The sequence below is a fragment of the Xenia sp. Carnegie-2017 genome, unplaced genomic scaffold (assembly GCF_021976095.1).
Source record: "Xenia sp. Carnegie-2017 unplaced genomic scaffold, XeniaSp_v1 HiC_scaffold_1, whole genome shotgun sequence".
In the NCBI taxonomy this organism is placed as follows: domain Eukaryota; kingdom Metazoa; phylum Cnidaria; class Anthozoa; order Malacalcyonacea; family Xeniidae; genus Xenia; species Xenia sp. Carnegie-2017.
This window is the reverse complement of record NW_025813402.1, coordinates 9,575,146-9,595,826: the sequence shown is the minus strand read 5'-3', so window position 1 is coordinate 9,595,826 and position 20,681 is coordinate 9,575,146. Positions and strand designations below refer to the sequence as shown.

Sequence of the window (20,681 nt, the reverse complement as noted above, 5' to 3'; positions counted from 1 at the left end):
GATGTACTTGTTCCAGTAAGCCTCCAAAGCAAAAGAAACAAAAATCTTATTGTTCATTATAGGGGCTCTGACAAGGGGTAGTACCTTTGGTGTCTGGCTGCTGCACTCTACCTGGTAGGGGGGACGGGCATCACTGGTCCCCACTCATCCCTAAATCTCTCACATGTGGCTATAAGCGCCATGCCCCGGTACACCGTCTCAGTAGGCGGGCTACACCATATGAGGGGGCGGTGTTTACACTGCACCACTGGGCGGACGAGCAGCGACAGGCAGCCAACGGCCAGGGAGGAGGATCCACAGGAGAGACACAACGACCAAGTGTAGCAGAAGGAAACCTGCTTCAAACCCATGAAGTGTCCAGGCGTGCTGGATTCTTTGGAGCGTGAAGACCCTGGGTCAACGGACGCCCGAGCATCCAGCAGCCATGCTCCACCCATGAATAAATGTTCCCACTGCCTTGAGGGCATCTTCGGGAGAAGAAAAGCCTAAGGAGTAAACCTGACAGAAATCCGGACTACATTGATGACGGAAATCTATGTGTTCCTTTGGACTACATCGTCTAGGCTGAGAGGGGAGTCTTGGAGTTTGGGCAGCGCAGGACTTCCATACTACATGCTCAGGAATCAGTACGCCACACCCCATACACTGAAACGAAGCCCTGGGGCGATGGGCAAGTGGTGACGGTGGCAGGCACAGGATGGTGCTGGGAGCTGATAGCCACAAACCTGCACTCAGGTGGCCAAGGCGTATATTCGGTCGTCCTTCTCCCACTGAGGCAAGGGCGGAGTCCGGTAGCAACCTTGGTGACGGAGCAGCCCAATTTAGGGATATCACTGCTCCCCCCTTGGGAGAGGGGTCTAGAAAAGGTGACCCAAACAAAGCTTGCCTCCTCACTCCTTGCCAGCATACCGCAGCTGGCTGGGCATCCAATCACGTGGTCGAAACCAAAACAACAAACAAAACTCCGGCAGAAAAGCATGAAAAACTATGCAGTTTGCAGCATGGAATGTAAGAACTTTGATGGACACCAAGAACAGCAAGAGACCAGAACGCATGACAGCAATTGTTGGCCACGAACTGTCGCGATATAACATCTACATCGCTGCCTTGAGCGAGACCAGATTTGCGGAAACAGGTGACCTAACAGAAGTTGGTGCTGGATACACGTTTTACTGGAGCGGCAAGGGGAAGGACGAGCCTAGAGAGGCTGGCGTGGGCTTTGCCATCCGTACAGCTCTTGTCAGCAAGCTTGAAACACTCCCGAAGGGAATCAGCGATAGACTCATGACCCTGCGCATCCCGCTGGCTGGCAACACCCACCTGACAGTCATCAGCGCCTACGCCCCAACGATGATGTATGCTGATGAGGAGAAGGAAGCTTTCTACCAGCTTCTCAGCGACACCTCCACGCAAGTCCGGGAGATGACAAGGTACTCCTGTTAGGCGACTTCAACGCCCGCGTTGGGAGAGACAACACTGCATGGCCATCCGCAATGGGTCCCCACGGCATGGGAAAGGTGAACTCTAACGGACTCCTTCTGCTGACTCTGTGCTCCGAGGAAGAGCTGACCATCACCAACACGCTCTTCGAACAGCCAGAGACCCACAAAGCCACCTGGATGCACCCCCGCTCTAAACATTGGCACCTGATTGACTTCGTCATCACGAGACGCCGCGACATCAGTGACATCCTGGTAACCCGAGTAATGAGAGGAGCAGACTGCTGGTCAGATCATGTTATGCTGCGTTGCAAAGCATCCTTCAGGATTGCAGACAAGCACAGGAAACAACCCAGCATCGTGAAGAAAAAGCTTGATGTGAACAAGCTGAACAGCCCGCAAGTTCAACAAGCTCTCAGTGACGCCCTTTCTCAGAACCTGCAACAGGCAGCACATGCTGAAGGCAGTCCCGACTCAGAGTGGGCAATATTGAGAGACACAGTCTACAGCACTGCCGAAACGGTCCTTGGGCACCACAAGAAAAAGCATCAAGACTGGTTTGACGACAACAACCAGAAGATTCTCGACCTCCAGGCAAGGAAAAGAGCAGCCCATGCAGCCTGGCTGAGTGACAAGGGCCTCAGTGCCTAAGCACGAACACTTCAAGAAGCTGAGAAGTGAGGCCCAGGTCAAGATCAGACAGATGAAGGATGCTTGGTGGGAGGCAAAAGCAGAAGAACTCCAGAGCTATGCCGATCAACACGCGACGAAACTTTTCTTCAGAGGCCTGAAGTCAGTTTATGGACCTTCTCCCAGCACCATGACCCCAGTTCGAGCGGCTGATGGGACCCTGCTAACAGACAAGGCGCTTATCCTTGAGCGTTGGACAGCCCACTTCAGCCAGCTACTAAACAGACCATCCTCCATTGACAAGCAGACACTCCAAGACCTGCCACAGCGACCTCTGATTCCCACCCTCGATGAGATACCAAAGAGAGGAGACACTGAAGGCCATCAGTCAGCTTCAGACTGGTAAAGCTCCAGGGCCAGACGGAATCCCTCCTGAAATCTACAAGGTGGGAGGTGAGGCTATTGTTGACAGTTTGTTTCAAAACTTTGGGAGAAGAGAGCTGCCTCAAGACTTCAAAGACGCCAACATCATACACCTGTATAAAACAAGGGCGAGAAGGCTGCTTGCGACAATCACAGAGGCATCTCCCTCCTCAGCATTGCAGGGAAAATCCTGGCAGGTGTCCTGCTGAACAGGATTACCGAACACCTAGTGGACAGCGTGGTCTCAGAGAGCCAGTGTGGCTTCAGGCAGGATAGAGGTACAGTGGACATGGTGTTTGCAGTCAAGCAACTGCAGGAAAAGTGCATCGAGCAGAATCAAGACCTCTACCTGCTCTTCATTGACCTGACCAAGGCCTTCGACACCGTCAGCAGACCCGGCCTCTGGCCCATCCTGTCTAAACTAGGCTGCCCCCCCAAGTTCGTCAGAGCCGTTCAGTCCTTCCATGATGGCATGATGGCCAGGGTGGTCGAAAATGGGGATGTCTCCGAGCCCTTCCCTGTCACCAACGGAGTCAAGCAGGGCTGCGTCCTGGCTCCCACACTCTTCAGCCTGCTGTTCGCCGAGATGCTGTCAGCTGCACTAACCCAAACCAGCGCCGGCATCAGGATCAGATACAGGACAGATGGACGTTTTTTCGATCTACGTCGTCAGAAGGCCAAGACCAAAGTGCGTGAAGCCCTGGTCCGCGACTTCCTTTGCTGACGACTGTGCGCTTGGCGCCCATTCTGAAGAAGACTTGCAATGCCTGGCAGATTGTTTCTCGACCGCTGCTAAAGCCTTTGGTCTAACAATCAGCATCAAGAAGACTGAGGTCATGTACCAAGCAGCCCCTGGTGCTAGCAAGCCAGAACCAGTCATTGAGATTGACGGTGCCCAGCTGAAGAATGTGGAGGACTTCACCTACCTAGGTAGTTGCCTCTCCTCGTCTGGGACCCTGGACAGGGAAATTTCCTGTCGACTGGCAAAGGCTAGCAGCGCCTTTCGACGCCTTTGGACAAGAGTGTGGCACGAGAAGGGCATCACGCAGAAAACGAAAGTCGCAGTCTACAGAGCTGTGGTACTGACATCGCTCCTATACTGCTGTGAAACGTGGACCTGCTATCGCCGCCACATCAAAAAACTGGACCAGTTTCATCTCCGCTGTTTGTGCAGACTCCTGGGTATCCACTGGGAGGACCGTGTGACCAACCAAGAGGTCCTTCGCTATGCCTCCCTGCCTGGAATCGAGGCCTTGATCATGCAGTCCCAGTTGAGATGGTCAGGCCGCGTGATGCGTATGGAAGACAGCCGTCTTCCCAAGCAGCTCTTCTGTTCTGAACTGGCCAGCGGCACAAGAAAGCAGGGAGGCCAGATCAAGCGCTACAAAGACTCCTTGAAGCAGTCCCTTAGGGCCTGCAACATCCCCGTCGATGGTTGGGAAGGACTGGCTGCCAACCGTACTGCCTGGAGGCAGTCTACACTGTACGGGGTCAATGCCTTCGAGGACCGTCGACTTGAGCAACTTGATGCCAAACGCCAGGCCAGGAAGGACAGGAGAGCAAACCCTGCTGCTGCCGTAGCCTGCCCGGTGTGTGGAAGAATCTGCGCATCGGACTTCGGGCTACGCTCACATATGAGGCGCCACTGAAGTCATCCTCGCTTCGCGACGGACTTCCATAAACTCGAGTGAACAATAGGCATAAAGAGGCAGTGTCAGAGCATGCGCACATTTTCTGAGCATGACGAAAATTTCTTCAGCATTGTTGAAATCTGTTTGGTTGCTACAACGTTTGCTTGCCTTCATAAACTAAAAGCATGCAAGAAATTTAGATCATGGCATCCACACAGTAATCTACACCTGTACACAGAGGCGTAACTAGAACATTAATTGGGGTGGGGTTTATATTAATATTTTCAGTTGTGCCCTATTGATTTCTTTTAAAAGTAATTTGAATTTCACGTAACATTGTAGTCACACCACTGACTGTACAAAGCCATACATGTATTTTTTTGCTAGATCTGGTATGCTAAACTTAGACCCTCCCACCTGCTATATATAGTTGCAAATTTCACAACAGGGGAGTGCTAAGCTAATGCGAAAAGATCTGAAAAAAAGTTTGCATATATGGTTACATTATCATAATTTATTCCAGCGGCCAGAACACACAACCTTATTGATTTATTACAACCTAACATTATCTTGAGCCACGCAGCATGAGACTGTGGGATGACTTGAAACAGAAAGAATCAAATAAGGAAACAAGGAAGTATTGGATTTTTGTTTCTGAAGAGGCTATTCACGAAGGAAGAACATACACGGATTTTCATACTAAATGCTTCTGAGTAAGATAAGGTGTATCCAATATCAAATGGTATTCTTTTGTTAGTTTATTACAATAATATTAGAATTAAGCTATCTGTGTTGCTACTCAAAACAACAAAACCGACATTTTTTCACTTAAATAATGCTTTGTTGGGCAGTATAATTTCATTATGACGTCATTTTCATAACTAAGTTGTGACATCGTTTTCCCTATGAAAAACGCAAAATTTAGTTCTGGCAACAGGCATATTCGCATTAAGCAAGTCAAATTACACAGGAAATCAACTGTTGCCAACTTTTACTAAAAAATGCCCGATTACATCAAATAGTTTGATTCTGCGCTTGGTCTACATGGGAGACGACGACATTTAAATAAGCGTCACTTCATGACAGAGGATATTTGAAAAAGTCGTCCTTTTACAGGAGACAACGTTGAAAAAAGTCATCATTTCATAGGAGACAACGTTAAAAAAAAGTTGTCCATTCATAGGAGAAGACGTTTAAAAAAAGTTGTCATTTCATAGGGGACAACATTTAAAAAAAGTTGTCGTTTCATAGAAGACCACATTCAAAAAAGTCATCATTTCATGGGAGACGACATTCAAATAATAGTCATTTCGCAGGAGAATCAAAATTTACTTACTTTCTTTTCCTTCAAATTTAAAGTTAAAAGAGGAATACGCAAAACCCAAGTGTTGGTCTTACCCACCAAATACACAGAAATTAACAACAAAAAATTATTTGACTGTGGGAGTATCAGAATCGTCTTTAGAAATTGTATATGGACATCGTATTATTGTATTTTAATATAATCAAACACATCATGACTTCCCTAGGTGTTACAAATAAATATGCACAACTGATATCGAGAAACAAAAGAGGAGAAGAATGAACTTATCTATCGCTGTTCCAACGTTCGCTTTGCTGGTATAGAAGCACAGTCATAATCCGCTGTGATTTTTCTGACATCGTTCCTATGATCTTCAACACAAAGAAACCATCAAAAAAATCGCGAGTGGCATCATAACAACAGATTTGTGTATTGTCTTCTCCTGAGCTCCTTTTAGCTGGTCTAAAAAACGTTTTGCTTCGGATTTCAACACACCTTCATTTGAGACATTCAAATATTTTCCATAATCAATTATTTTTTACGTAACACAAGTTACCCAACCCTACGAATTACAAAAAACATAAAAACATCGTAACCAAACAACGGTATTTATCTGGCAAATTACACTTGCATGATTGTTTAATCGAGTTTTTCTCCTCCCAATATAATTGAACAATCTTTGATTTTCAAAAATGTTAAATTTTTGTCTCAGCTACCTTCATGCAGTGTAGGCACTATAGTAGGTCGAAACAGATAAGCTTCAGGCGTTTGTCTTTGCACACCAAATACTTTGCACACCAAAGCAAATTTAGAAGAATTGACACATTACGTTCAATTGGCTATATACTTGCGTACAAAATACATACAGACCTATCGTTATTTTATGTGGACTTGAGCACGAGGTTTGGTTTCTCCCTACTTCGTTCAAAGAACATACTTGTATTGTATAGTTTCCGTGATCGCGAACTTTAACTCCAACCGACAAATGCTCTGTAGACTGTGATGTAAAAATTTGCTTTTCGGGAGTAACGATAACATCGTAGCCAATTATCCTCGTCCCGCCATCGAATTTAGGAGGATTCCAAAAAAGTTGGAATGATCTGCCTCCATTTGTTTTTTGTAGTCGCATACCTTGTGGAGGTCCGGGATAATCTATCAAAGAATGAATATTATATTTAAAAACCAAACGTCTTGCCATAGTGGGCTAGCCTGAAATTTGATCTGCGGATTATCTGTACATTACATGAGAAAAATTAACTGTTCTTCTTGCAGGAAAATAATTCCCGTGTTACTAATATTTCATTAGAAAATAATCAATAAAGGTTTTTTAAAAGTAGTTTCCTTTTCCACTTTTAGTAGCAATAAATGACAAATTGTAAGTGATGCTTAAAATGCTCTATCACGTTTCATCTTGCATGCAACTGCAGATACTGCTCTTGTTGAATATGAAGGAGCCTCAAAAAACTGCTCATCTTTGAAATCAGCAGACGTTCATAATTTGCCTTGATCTTCAAAGACTTGTAAATGCAATTGAAATAAATTATACATATGAAGTGCGTCTATTGTCCATTGTAAATCCATGCATAAAATGCATTTCAAATGCGTTTACGCACAATTTAATTCCATGGAAATGAATAATTCCCAAATCATGCTAATGTCGGGTGATTTCAAAGATGAGCAATTTTTCTGAGCCACCCTGTAGAGGCAATAGTCTGAACAAGATGCAAAATAATGCATTTAGTTATTATACTACATATATGCACAAGTAAGGTGCTTTAGTATGGCTGATAAACGAAAAGTCATCCGCTGTTCATGAAAGTTGAATGAAAACAAAACGCACAACACATGCGCTAACTCAAGATATTTCCTAGGTAGCTGTAAAGTACAAAACCTGCAAATTTACAACAGGAAGGAGTCACTGAACATGAAAGCAGACTAAATTATATAACTGAAAAATAGCTTTCAAAACTCATTTATCATAAACAAGGGGGTAGGCAAGATTTATGGAAAAAAGTTGGGGGGGGGGAGATCGCAAAAGAAGCTTATAGGGCTGTCGATTACAAATTTTCATAAGGGGGAGGGCGAATACCCACTTTCCCTGCCTGAGATACGCTCCTGATAACTTACGCAATTGCTTCAAGATAATTTCGTGTTGGATTTTGGTGTTATCTGTCCGTATGGTGCACTCGTACTGTCCAAAATCTCTCGCCGAGGTTGGTATAAATGTGTAGGAGGTCTTTTTTCCTCCGTATGACAAGCTGCGTTTGTTTGTTAGATCTTTCGTTCCACCAAATGCCGTCCATTCGTAATGCGTTGCGATAACTCTTTCTCTTTCAAACGCGCAAGTGAGGACAACCGTTTTGTTCACAAGAGACTTTACTTCGTGATCAGATTTCTTCGTATCTAGTTTCAAATCTATAAATTTACGTCGTCGGAGAGTCATTAAATACAGTTAACTTTTTGTAATATTTTCTGGGTGTGAAAATGAAAATCGACTTTCATGTGCGAACAACTTTCGAAACAAACAGTACATCATAGGGACTGTGGGGAAAAAATAATGTTTTGGAGAGGGGTGGATGGGTTACATTTTTTCCCTTTTTCCACGGACAAGAATTTTTTTGGGTAAAATTGAGCGTCCCACATTGTATAGGGTAAGTCCTTGTGCTATTTTTCTACACGCAATTTTGAACAGGCTTCGCAGTCTCAAGCTACAACAGCTCCTCACTTGCAACGAGCACCGTTTTTGAAAGCTTGAAAGTTGTTTTTTTTCCACCGGATAGAAAGTCGTATCTTTTTTTGGAACTTGTGAGAAACAGAGAAATGTTTTTTTTCGAACATACCCACAAGAGCCAGGAACGACGTATTAAATCCCTTCAATATTTTGCTGTCATTAAACTCGACAGACAAACCGTATTCAGCTCCATCCGACATCATCGTACTTCTCAGACGACAATGCGTAGTCCACATTTGGTTACTCTTAGAAAACATACACCTTATACGCTGTTTATGTTCTGAAGATAACCTGGGATGAATGCATGTTTTGGAAGTCGTTTTGTCGAGAAATCGCTGTATAAGTTTTCGCTCATTCCGCCAGTTATTTCGCGCGATGATCTTGTACCACGAAATTGCTTTGAGTGTTTTTTGGACTTGAGAAATTCGAAAATTCCACTCAAATACGACGTCCGTTCCAGTCAAAGCTTGTATTGATTTCGGAGGCGATTTATACACAGTTATTTTGGGCACTTCAGCGTCAACTTTACCTTTGTTGAAAAGTTTTGAAGAAACTGGATAAGCATTTTGGTATACTTTCTAGTGAACTATTACAAGCATGATGATTTTGTATTATCTGACGTTTTTGAAAAACTTTCTTTCAAGGGCACACGCACGCAGTAAGTGCTTGCATAAATGTGCTATTTACGAAGTCCATCGAATATGCCACATACAAAGGATATGCTGTCATTAAGCATGTAGAATGATCTTCAATTGGCGTATTTATAGATCAACAAGCGTTGATGCTGATGCAGAAAATAGCTACAAATCCGAGTAAAAAACTTTGTTTTATCAATGGAAAGCTTTCGAACTTGTTTCAGCATTATACATTCGACAATATGATAAAAGCAGTAGAATCAAAACTTCCAAGCACTTTCGAGTTTTTCATTGCCAACTTTCATTAGTACACGTGCCAGTTGGCATTTATCACTGACATTGAATCCTTAAGACTTTTTATAGAATTACGACCACAAGCCCACCGCCTGCAGCTAGCAATTTATGTAGAAACTTCAAAAAAAAAAACTCTAGGGTGCATAGAGAAAAGGAATGGATATCATCTAGTTGAATTTTGGTCACATTTTGAAAGCCATTAAATGCAATTGACTTAGCATGCAATATCAGAGAATATTTCAAAAACGGAAAAATCTCTTGCAGCTAAAACAGAATATACTCGGTCAAGGATAACGAATTTCTGTTAAACATTTTATGTTTTTGTCTTTCCAGTTTACTGTATCAAGCGCGCTAATTTCAGTATATATCATTTCTTAAATCGGGCATCCCTTCCTAGGAGTATATGAATATCTGAAAAAGCTATCTTTCCTCTAAATAAAATACGCACTTATTTAGGATTTATTTTCGCTTGGCTTCTTTATTTTGCTATATTTGTCATTGCAAGCATTAGAGACCTATAGTTAACATTACCGATACAGAAGACAAAAAGCTATGAAATGGCGTGAAATGTATTGTCGTAACTTTTTCTCTCTGAAAAAATCATTCCGGCTGTAAAGATCGATGAATTTTTTATCCAGAAATGAGATCAGCAGCAATATAGCAGAATAAAGAGCGTTTTACCAACAAATTAAGATAAAAAAGTAGAGCCACGCTAGGGCCATGCATGGCAATGTAAAATTTATTAGCAATCGCGAATATCAGTGAAAAAGATATGTGCACCTTGATAATAGCCTTGAATGGCCATTAAATACGTCAAACTCACGAAACTCAGTGTCTTCTTCATCTTGCTTGTCTTTTCTTTTGGAAACGAGATGAGAAAGTTTGTTCCATGTAATAATACATTGCGATGGTTTCATTGAAAGCCGCAAACCGTGCCTCTTAGAGAAGTAATATTTATAATTATCAAATTATAACTGCTGCAGCTGGGTCTAGAACCTCAAATATCTCGCAGAAAGCCGCAACAATCAATATCATGCATGAACGCTGATGAATTTATAAGAACTCCTGCTAGGGTAGACATTGAACGTTCTTTTTCATCATCGCTTTTCTTGGCACTTCACTTAATTGATTCTTAGAGAAGTTTCAAGGATAAAAAATGTTCAAAACATGATACAACCATCAGGTTTTTGGAATGCCTCAATCAAGTTGTAAAAATAAAAGTGAAGATCTTAGTTTTCTATGTGGTCAATGTTTGAACTACACACACACGTTCACTTTCGAAATAAATTGTTGACATTGTAAGCTCACGGAGTGTTTTTCATGCATGTATAATATCTTTACTCCCAGTGAAAAGAGAGAGTTCTCCATTCCATGGGTGTATAGGATGATCGATAATTGGTGGAGGGGTGTCTGTGGTACGGCATTTCAAGCATATATGAATACGAGCTCACCCAATTATTGTTCTTCCTTCATTCATGATCCATTCTAACCGAAATCAGTATTTTTGTCATCATGATTTTTACTATCTGCGTTAAGAATAAAGACATACAGCTCAGTATTACTGCACTCGTTAATTTAAAAGGAAGAAATAGGGAGGTTTCTACTTTGTCGCTTGTCTTCGAAACTATGTTTCGTTTCCTGTATTAAGATTTTTTTAAATTTTGGTATAAGTTAATTTGAGGTTATTCTAAAAAGAAAAAAAGTGTGTTCGTGCGGCTTACCATCCAATTTAATTACAAAATTTGACTCGTCACTTCTAAAATATTCATGAGGTTGCTATTGTTGATATAATTGCTATAGGAAAAACATGGCCATGTGTATGTTTTCTGAACGTCTTGTAAACATTGGGCTTCGGCCTTCTCAGTCCAGTTTTCTGTTTTACTGAGTCTTGACTTTATTTTAAAGAAAAATGTTGGAGATGTGTTCTTCCAGGGGTGGTAGTTATCAAATTTTGTGGTGTTTGGTAGTTTAATGGCTGTAGAATGATGTTCAACATCGTGGTTTATGTTAGTTTGGTTGTTTGTAGGATGGTGTTGTGCATCGTGGTGTTCGGTGGATTGTTACTCTTTAAGATAATTGGTGTTGTACATCGTGAAGTTTGATAGCATTGTAGTGTGTAAAATGGTAAACTCACACTCAAGATTAAAAAATAACTATACTTTCTTTCTTGGATCTGTAGTTTAAACTGAAACTTGTGAATATCAATAACTGAAGAACACAAAACAATGCACTTGCTGCCACCATATTGCCACTTGACACCTTGCCCTGACCTTGACTTCTTCCAACGTCCGAGACTCCGAGCAAGCAAAGGCCTGGTCGTGGCCTGGTGACGACAACTTATTTAAATAAAAAGAGCGGCATTTTGAAATTTGAAATTTCTGTTTATCGAGGTACGTGAGGGACTGTAATCTGGCTTTTTACTTCAGTGGATCATACAAAAAATGCATAAAATGAGGAGAACAACTTCTGGATCGACAAATCAGGGCAATAGAAGCCGAATTCCGACCAAAGAAAAGCAATCTAGATCGTCGATTAGTCAGGGCGGTCGTCTTTCTAATACTGGTGCGAGGTCGTCTGGCATATCGCGTCCGAAAACATCTTTTGGAGCTAGCAGGTTTCCTTTATGGGATTTAAAATATTTGTACCATAACGTATATTAGCAGTTTAGTACGTTGTTAACATAACTATTTGTTTTGTTTGCTTACTATCTCTTGGTGCTACAGGAACTTTTACTTGTGAATACTATGGGAGTTATATGTGCTTTTTTCATTTGAATTGTAGCAGAAAATCAAGTCAATATGGACGTGAATCGTATATGCAAATAAAAGACTCAAGACCACTTAGTGATAAATGTGAGATTATGCTTTATCTTTGATTTAACAAACAGCAATTTTCATCAGTTAAGTTACTTGTATTGCCATTTATCTTCCAGCTTATCAGCATCAAGAAATACAAGACATATTGCAGGTATTTGCTAAAATGTTGGCATTATGGTAAAAGTAATTTTTTGAATTGTTTTTTGTCTGTTCAGTTTCTTTCGGTCAACGATTACCAGCATCCAATCTCCATGAAGACAATGACGATTCCAACGAGCAAAGAGTTCCTGAAAGTATTTTCCGTTAGTATGTTGATCTCTGTTGAATCATTTCACTTTGGTGACCAGTGTGTGTATTAGTTGAGAAAAAATATTCATATTTTTTCTGGAAAAATGTACATCCTGTCTCACAATAAATTGATACTAGTATTTATATGCAGCTTCTGAGTGTCCAATCAAAACAAATACAGCATTAATATGATGCAGCATTGATATAAAACCTCATATTGCTATCATATGACAAATATTCCAATTTCATTCTAGTAATCAATGCATAACATAATTCACACAATGTTTGTGACCTACCGAGCTTGAAATCTCTATGAACTTTGCAATTTACTTATCCATATGTATTTTACAGTTCCTTTATAGCCATATCAGTCCAACGGACACGTATAAAAAACTAATAGAAAAGAAACCGGAAGAGGAAGTACCGAAAATATTCAAGAGTCTTGGTTACCCCTTCACCATTCATAAAACATCATTATCCAATGTTGGCTCACCTCACACATGGCCAGTGCTCCTTGGTGCACTTCACTGGCTTATGGAACTTGTCAAGGTTGAATTTTGTACAAACTGAAATTGCAAATTGATGAGTTTGCCCAAACATTTTAAAGCGTGATTTCCTTTTCTTCTTTTTTTTTCAGTTGGCTCAAAATGTTAATGACACCATCGACGAATGTCTGTTTCCCATGAATGATGAGGACAAGGTAAGTTCTTATCTCTAACAAAATGTCTTTGCAGTCTGAATGCTATAACATGTGATAACATATGTTTCAAATGTACCTAGTTTGATATGGCTGTGACAGTCATAGATATATGGGATGTGGAGGCTTGATTTCCTAATGAAATGTATAAATATACCAAACAATTAAGCGAAGTGTAAAAGTCTCACATGATAGGGCAAAACCTGCAAAGTATCTTCAGAAAATCTAATCTAAACCAAAGCAACCACTACTAAATCATTCCAGATCCATCTCTGTATTCAGCAGATGTTTCTGCCACTGTTAATGTCTCACTATGTACACCTTTGTCTTGTTACCGCAGTTGTATTTTGATTACCTTGAGAAAGCGTACGAAGCGTTTATTTACGGTCAAGACTTAGATAATCTGGATGAGTACACAGAAGCACTATATGAAGAACTGAGTGAGTGAAGTTGTCATTGCATCAATTCCTGTAACCTTTGGTAGTGACCTACAAAATTTATGCATGTATCTGTTTCTATTAATGTAGGAAACAAGAATGCTCCACTTATTGCAGGTAAATGTGTATTGTTGAAAAATTATGTGCATCGTCACTTTGTAATGTGCAATTATATGATTTTCATATTCCAGAAAACGAAGAGCTGAGTCACGAAAACAAGCTACTGGAGGAAGAACTGGCGAGACTTGAAAGTGAACCGGTAGGAAAGATATTGTGTCGTGAAATTTTGAGAACTTCAAATTGCTTGTTTCTAAATGTGAGTGTGAGCAAAATAATCGCAAACGGTTGGGTTCTTTTACGTACATGTTTGAACATTTTGGAGAATCGCTCATATAATTGTTCAGAGCCAAAACTTTACTGTGAAAAATTACTGTGACAAAGTTCTGGCAACAATTGCGCGATTTGGTTGTCGCATGTGTTCTATTAATGACCTCATAATTTGGCTCGATCCTAGGAATGGCTCGGTTTTCCGATTTTCATTCAGATTATTCGGCCAAAACTCGTACTGTGATTTTTCTTGCACGGAGCTTCATTTGTGCAAAATTAATTTAAAGGATTTTCCACAAATGTTCCCATACACGTTCATCCCTTTAAAGGTGCATCTTGAGCTACGTGTGAGCTACGTGTTTGAAATTTGTCATGCATCCTTTTGGTTGGTGTCGCTTCCAATTTTATAAATACATACTTTTGTATTTCATATTCTCTTTGAAATTACCCTCCCCCTTCTTACCTCCCTTATATCTCGATCTTTTCACAGTTGATAGATGTGTAGCTAACAGTCTTAACATATTCATACTTAACCTAGTCAAAGCTTGAAGCATTAGTGGAACAGAAGAGAACACTAGAGCTCGACAAGTAAGAGAAAATTTACCGTGATCTTGCTTCCACCATCTACGTTGTATTAATTTGTGGAAACATGTACTAGGAATGTTATCGATTCTTAGGACTAAATTCGAGACCTACATCACTGATCTCGAGAAGCATCGTCTCAAACTTGAGGAAAGAAAAATTCAGAACGAAGAAGAATTGAATGATCTCAGTAAGTGCAGTGTGGTATCTTGAGGCATCCTCTTACACTTGCGTACGGTGAACTACCCTCCCATGTACAAGCCCTATCCTGAGTATGTCCAGTTAGGTCACCCCAATCGTGAAACTCAACTCACTCTCACAGAAAAGCCCTACCGCGTATACGCTGACCCGTAGATAAGCCCATTTACTTGTGTAATGTTTATAGATCACTTCAGTACGTACGTACGTATAATATAGTCCATGCAATACTTCTGCCTCCCCCTCTCCCGCTATATTAGCGTCCATGTATAAGTCCATGAAAAAGCATTTGCAAATTAGGCGAAGGCTAAGGGTATAGTACTTATTTTCTTCTGACAAAATATATCGACTGACCGAAGTTTGATATCTTAGATCTGGAGTACACAGCAACATCAAGAGAGAAAGAGCAGCTGGAGGTCTTGCACAGTTGATCAATAATCTTATCTTTTACTGTATTGCAGGCTTTTATCGTATGAATTAAGAAGGTTTTCGTTCTCTCGTTGGAATTTTTAGAAAGTGCTTGCAAAGCAAGAACTTAGTGCGGCCGATGTGCAACGCATGAAACATAAAGCTGGCGAGCAAAGGAGAATTTTAGAAAAACTCGATGAAAGAAGAGATACGCTGGATCAAGAAATATGGGAGACCGAAATGAATCATGCGCGCAGATACGAGCAGGTATATTTGAAATCTACTGACAACAACCACTGGCGGGAAATTTATGTAGGGTTAATATCGAGGTGCCTTCTCCTATAGCATGAGATTTCCCATCACATTCTATCCAGAACAAAAGTTGCAAAACAGTCAAGGTTTAACAACGTAATAGTGCAGAACTCTATCAAATAGTCATAGTTAAGAACGACAGAAGGTGTACATTATGCAGGTTTCATATCTATTAATTGAGGCAAGCATTTTAGTCTTTAAAAATTATTGCTCCCTCCCAGCAACATCACTCCGTCCATACTGGGACACGGCTTAAAACAGATTCTTTGTCCTTTTTGTTTTCTCTGTTTGATATGAGTTGTTTCGTGATGGTCTCACGACTGTTCGTTTTGCCTTTTGACAGGTTCTTGCAAAAATTAAAGATTACAACGAGAAAGGTCGTAAATTAAAGTTGATCCCGAGCTCAGCTGAAAATGCCTGTGGCAATGATTACGAGCTGCAGTTGAACGGTGGTAGATTGTCGTTGGATGTTCGAGGTCATTTAACGGTTTGTCAATATTGCAATTACATTGTACTTACGCGAGTGGACGGTTTGACGCGATCAAAAGCCAGGCTGCGTGCACTGGAATTAGAGTTCGTCCTCAAACCAGCTTCTTCGGAATGTCTACACCTGATTATATCAATTACATATTAGGTTAAAATAATAAGAAAAAAATTAAGCTGTTTCTTCTGCAAACGTACATCTCTAATAATGGCATGCTTCTTCCTGTGTCATGTTGTCTAAATACTGCGGTGTGCTGACCTGGCTTTCCGGAATTGTGGTAAAACCCATATTACCGCTGCGTTACCGCAAAGGAACTTTGCCATAACCTGACGCGATTTTTGCGAGAGATTTTGTGGTAACACGTGGCTTACACGTGCAGTAGAATTATACGATTGATATATTTAATTCAGTGGTGTAGACATGTACGTTGTTGAACTACAGCAATGTTTTTATAGCTTAGTATGTTTGCTTTGAATTGGTTTCAATGAAATTTTGGTTTTGGTTTCTTTTCAACAATATCTAGGTACTAAATACCTATTAGAAATTTAGAGGTAAGAGGTCTGAAATCTCTATGTAAAATTAGCGTAAAACTCGTTACTGTGGTTTTTGAGTAACCAAAATTGGTTTTTGGGGTAACCAAAACAGCCTGCTAACGGCGGGCGATCTCATGTCTAGATCTGCTCGCCGTTCATTGGCCATTACGAAATGTTTCCGTTCTTTCGTCATCGAGGAAGAGGCGAATGACCATCCATGGATTTTTTTTCAGCCCAAATTGACGCGTTTCAAGCAGCAGATTACGGAGGAAACGTTTCGCTACGACGCAGACACATTGAAGCTTAAGGAAAAACTTGACTTGGTATTCTTGTCAATATATGTGTTCATGCTTCTTTATTTTTCATATTGTTCATGAAGTTGGCTGGATTTTATGAAAAAATCGTAACATTTAATAATCATAGGTGCAGGAGCAAATAAGCGAAAAGCAATATGATATACAATTGTCGAATGATAAGACTGCCACCGTGGACAAAGAATTGGCCTGGAACATACAGGTGTGTTTATGAGTAAGGAAGTGTTTCTCCTAACTGTCTGTTTCTACAAATACAGTAGACCCCGATAACTCGAACTGTTAGACGAAACGAAAATTTGTTTGATTTAGCGGTCTTACTGTGTAAAACTCCGCGTTTTCACCTCGCGCTCCGGCCAAGCAAAATCCGGCTCCGACTGCTGTTAAAACAGGCTCCGTTAGAAAGTTTATTTGCCGGAATTTTCGAAGGATACCGTTTCTCTGTAACTCGCTTTGACGTCTTTGATGATGAAGAAGATATTGCGGCCTGGCTCACCATCGATTTATAGTAAAAAATAGTCATTCTTGGACTATCTTGTTACCAATGCAACAATGGCGTCATGTTATTTTTAATACATAAAATACTCGATTTTTTTGAAGTTTTTGCTTTTTCATCAACAATAACTTCGCATGTTTGCTGTATTTTTTGTTTGAGTTTGGAAAAACATCAAAACACCGGCTCAAGCACACAGCGCTAGTTAGTGGGAGTTACCAAAGGCGTTGTTGTATTTCGTATGTTAGGTCAATACTAAAGCTATAGCCGTTTTACTGTTCATTTACAATTCTGAGCTACAACAAAGAAAAATAAATTGCCATATTCATGGTATTTACCAGGCAGATGATCCGAACTTAAATAGTGGTTTTTCGGGAAGAGTTCTTTATCAGTGAATCGCTTAATATTTTTCGCTTTTCGACTGCAGTTTTTGACGTTGAAAATTGATGTTTGAATGTCTGCGTTGCTCTTCAATAATGACGAAAACTTTAGCGGGAAAATATAAATGCCGGCAGGAGTGTTTAGCAAATTTATTGTTTTGAAAACTCGTTAAATCTAAACTAAAGAATAGGTACGCACTGTGTACATGAACTTGCACACGAACACGGTTTATAATGACATTAAGTATTATGTGGCAAGCGTCACTTCCGATGGAATGTGGCGCTTTGATCGGTTTTTGAAACATTTTTGGCGTTCCATTTGTCTACATTTTTTGATCGCGTATTCCAAAGTAATCCACTTTCGGAAAATGTTTTTCGTATAATTTTCAATTCGGTACAAGATTTTCCAACTGTTTACCTTTGAAAATTAACGTCTGCCTGAAATACTTGCTGTATAGCAAAATCTGGCTACTTCTCGTTTATCGTGCATCGAAACTTTCTAAACTTTATCTCTACGTGAATGTTGATCATTGATTCTTCTCAGCAATACGACGAAGAATTAAAAATTTTGTCCGATGGAATTGAAGATCAGCGTAATCTGATAGATCGATTGAGATTGGATAATCAAACAGAAATGTCAGGAAAAAGAAAGAAACTCGAGGATGCCAAAGAAAGGTACTTTGAGGAGAAAGTAATTATGAGCATGTTTCATTATGACTGTTACGGGATTTCATCATAAATTTCACTTCAAATAATCATGATATTTTCATTTTTTTTATGTGACCTCAATTATGTAAAGATTAAAATCAACAGAAGCAGAGTTGAAGCGTGAAGAAGAATCTTTAAAATCATTTTTACGTAATGGGTGTGAGCGTGTTCTGAAACACAAGGCTATAATAGAGGTAACGTTTTTTTCACCTCTATTTATCATAAAAGATATTTGCCGTGTTTGAACCTGCTCGAGAGTTTTTACAAACGTCTCTGAGGTTTGCATAAACCTGTGCAAACATGGAAAAAATCTTTTATTTTATAAAATAACAATAATGCCAAACAAAATTTCAAGGAAATGTTTTAACCCTCCTCTCCCCCATTAATGTATTCATGATCGATTTGCAAAAGTCTCTTTAATTTGTTTAATTGATTGATCACAGATTGGTTTGCACAGACTAATGAGAACTTAATCTGCTCAACTTAAACTTAAAATCTTAAACTTAATAGCGAGCTTTAGCAAGAGTACGACTACGTGTACGAAGTTTGACCGTGTAAGGGAATGGCACGAGGAAGTTCGTAGTCGTTGTCGCGTCGTCAAATGATTGTTTTAGCCGTAAACAACAGAACGAGCTTTTTACTGTGATAAACACCGCATTTTGAGAAGCAGCTACGGCTCTATTTGTTAATAATAATATCGATGAATTCGTAATTCTGATTTAGCGAGGGTATAGGACTGTTTAGAGAGAAAAATCTTCATTATTCTACCTTTTATGGATTGTATGTTTGCATTACTTTATTGTCTTTTTATAATTCACTTTGCGTCCCAGATACATGGAAGTTTTGCAGGTCGTATTTTCGTTTTTATTGTAAACCTGCGTTCATAAAAAGATACTGAAATAAAGCTTGGAAGGTCAAAAATAGTATTGTAAACTAAGTTCTTGCACAATAAATAAATATACCTACTTTCTTTTCTTTAAAAGACATCATAGATATCGTACTCAGATTGATGACGGCTACGAGTTGTTGATGTCACAACAATGTTTTCGCGCCAAAATGACGTATTTCGTACTCTTTGCTAAAGCTCCCTAATGAAACTTAAGCAAACCAATCGACGCATGCGTTGTATTTTGTTGTGTAGTAATGAATTAAAAACTCGTGGTTTTATTGAAATGCCAAATCGTAAAAGAGTTGAACTTGCTTTCCTCGCATAGAATCGTGTTAAAGAAGTTCAAAAGAACACGAAGGAATGGTCTGTGAAAATGAGGAGTGCTATTCCCGAGGTTTCCTGCGTTCTTTCCAAAGAAGAAATCGATAGGATTCTAGAAGATAGCCATGAAGAAGTTCAAGAAAGTGCTAACCTCGAGGAAGTTAATAAGTAATAAAGTGATGTCTTATGTTACGTATGTCGCTTCTTGTAAATACTAAATACTGTTGAAATACAAACTTGTTTTTTTTTTGTAAATTGTATAAAACTGGGAAGAGGACGCTAAAGTCTTCTCTTCTTTGACGATTGATATTGGGATCTTTGCGAGACAATTGCAGGGGGGCGTCATTTTGGCTCACAATATCGGGGGGCTGAAGACTTAAGCTGCTCCACTTAAGGCGCGGTAGCTATTAAATTTGCTCGACTAAATAGCGTGGTATAATTTTCCTCAAAACTACTGAAAAAATCGTGTTTTGTATTAGTTTCTGTCGAAAATTTTGTAAAGTAATATAAACCCAAAATTGAGCACTGGTTGTCGTTGTAATGCACTGCTTTGCATTACTTGCTAATAATGCCTAACTTGTTAATTGAAGGAGGGGTTTGTGCGAAAACTCGAACATTTTAGAAAAAAGGGTGTATTTACTGTGTTTGTTTATATGTTTATTTTCGGACACGTATTTCACGAAAAGTGTAGTTTTGTATAAGGAAAACTTCTATTGTGTAGAAAGTCGATCCCTATTCGAAAACGTGGGCGTGAGGAGGCGGGAACGCTTTCATTTTCCTTTCGGCTAACACAGGATGATGCGGAGGGACAGGTGTTGACAATATAATACGAGATTATGGCCATAGCTAGAATCGTTCGTGTGCGACAATATGGCTATGTTTATTCATCACGGAAGGCAAACCCTGATTAAAATTGCTTGCAGAAGTCTAACTTTCCTGATATCTCTTTTGTATAGCTCCAAAAATTCCCTCGCATCTTCAAACGCGCTTGGCTATTCCTGATCACAATGTTATTTCGCGATCGCAATTATAATTAAGCACATAATTAGTTCTCTCAAATTGGATTTAATGAGAAAAAAAAGCACGCGCTATTTGTTTACATGACAATAGGAATGTTTATTTTTACCTACTAGTACAAAATATATACACCTTGCTCGTCTTTACATTCCGAAACTTATCTCTTTACATGATTAGGAATGATTAGTTTAAGGTCGTTTAAGCCGAAACTTCTTGTAAGTGTTTAGTTCATTTCGTTGTGCGTGGGAACTATACATTGAATAAATGGTTCAAACGCCCTCGTTAGGGAAAACTGCGTCGAGTTGAAGTGAAGATGCGTAACAGTTTAATAATATATATGACTATACATGAACTGTTGTAAGTGCATTATTTATAAAATGCGTCAAGAATACTT

The 20,681-nt window shown here is 40.0% G+C and overlaps 3 protein-coding genes across 5 annotated transcripts; 2 read left to right on the top strand and 1 right to left on the bottom strand.

Annotated features, from left to right (window-relative positions):
- Nucleotides 1–987: 987 nt before the first annotated feature.
- Nucleotides 988–1,443, top strand: LOC124438738. Its single transcript, XM_046988941.1, has one exon. It carries the CDS (start codon nt 988–990, stop codon nt 1,441–1,443), a length of 456 nt encoding a protein of 151 aa, XP_046844897.1.
- Nucleotides 1,444–5,594: 4,151 nt separating this feature from the next.
- LOC124439128 lies at nt 5,595–10,557 on the bottom strand. 3 transcript variants are annotated; one of them, XM_046989356.1, is made up of 6 exons: nt 10,538–10,557; nt 9,867–9,944; nt 8,267–8,686; nt 7,554–7,841; nt 6,297–6,578; nt 5,595–5,888 (listed from the first exon to the last, which is right to left on the bottom strand). In XM_046989356.1, exons 2-6 carry the CDS (start codon nt 9,928–9,930, stop codon nt 5,800–5,802), a joined length of 1,143 nt encoding a protein of 380 aa, XP_046845312.1. In that variant the 5' UTR covers nt 9,931–9,944; nt 10,538–10,557; the 3' UTR covers nt 5,595–5,799. The 3 variants fall into 3 exon arrangements, with proteins under 3 accessions (XP_046845312.1, XP_046845325.1, XP_046845318.1); XM_046989369.1 differs by lacking the exon at nt 10,538–10,557 and having other exon boundaries at nt 6,364–6,578; nt 9,867–9,957; XM_046989362.1 differs by lacking the exons at nt 5,595–5,888; nt 10,538–10,557 and adding an exon at nt 5,895–5,988 and having other exon boundaries at nt 9,867–10,005.
- A 280-nt stretch (nt 10,558–10,837) lies between these two features.
- Nucleotides 10,838–19,525, top strand: LOC124439120 (kinetochore protein NDC80 homolog). The gene is made up of 19 exons (XM_046989343.1): nt 10,838–11,700; nt 11,868–11,938; nt 12,019–12,053; nt 12,118–12,204; nt 12,542–12,739; nt 12,828–12,890; nt 13,228–13,327; nt 13,415–13,441; nt 13,516–13,583; nt 14,190–14,239; nt 14,329–14,423; nt 14,804–14,847; nt 14,945–15,106; nt 15,495–15,638; nt 16,402–16,491; nt 16,592–16,684; nt 17,897–18,027; nt 18,152–18,254; nt 19,275–19,525. The coding sequence occupies exons 1-19, from the start codon at nt 11,528–11,530 to the stop codon at nt 19,440–19,442; spliced, it is 1,902 nt and encodes a 633-aa protein (XP_046845299.1). The 5' UTR covers nt 10,838–11,527; the 3' UTR covers nt 19,443–19,525.
- The last annotated feature ends 1,156 nt before the right edge of the window (nt 19,526–20,681 follow it).

Coding starts and splice junctions, on each gene's coding strand:
- LOC124438738 (XM_046988941.1), top strand. CDS start 988: ATGCAGTTTGCAGCATGGAATGTAAGAACTTTGATGGACACCAAGAAC.
- LOC124439128 (XM_046989356.1), bottom strand. CDS start 9,930: ATGAAGAAGACACTGAGTTTCGTGAGTTTGACGTATTTAATGGCCATT. Junction 8,687..9,866: donor CATTCAAGGCTATTATCAAG/GTGCACATATCT, acceptor TTTTCAACAAAG/GTAAAGTTGACGCTGAAGTG. Junction 7,842..8,266: donor GTCGTTCCTGGCTCTTGTGG/GTATGTTCGAAA, acceptor GTAAATTTATAG/ATTTGAAACTAGATACGAAG.
- LOC124439120 (XM_046989343.1), top strand. CDS start 11,528: ATGCATAAAATGAGGAGAACAACTTCTGGATCGACAAATCAGGGCAAT. Junction 18,028..18,151: donor CTCGAGGATGCCAAAGAAAG/GTACTTTGAGGA, acceptor AATTATGTAAAG/ATTAAAATCAACAGAAGCAG. Junction 18,255..19,274: donor AACACAAGGCTATAATAGAG/GTAACGTTTTTT, acceptor TTCCTCGCATAG/AATCGTGTTAAAGAAGTTCA.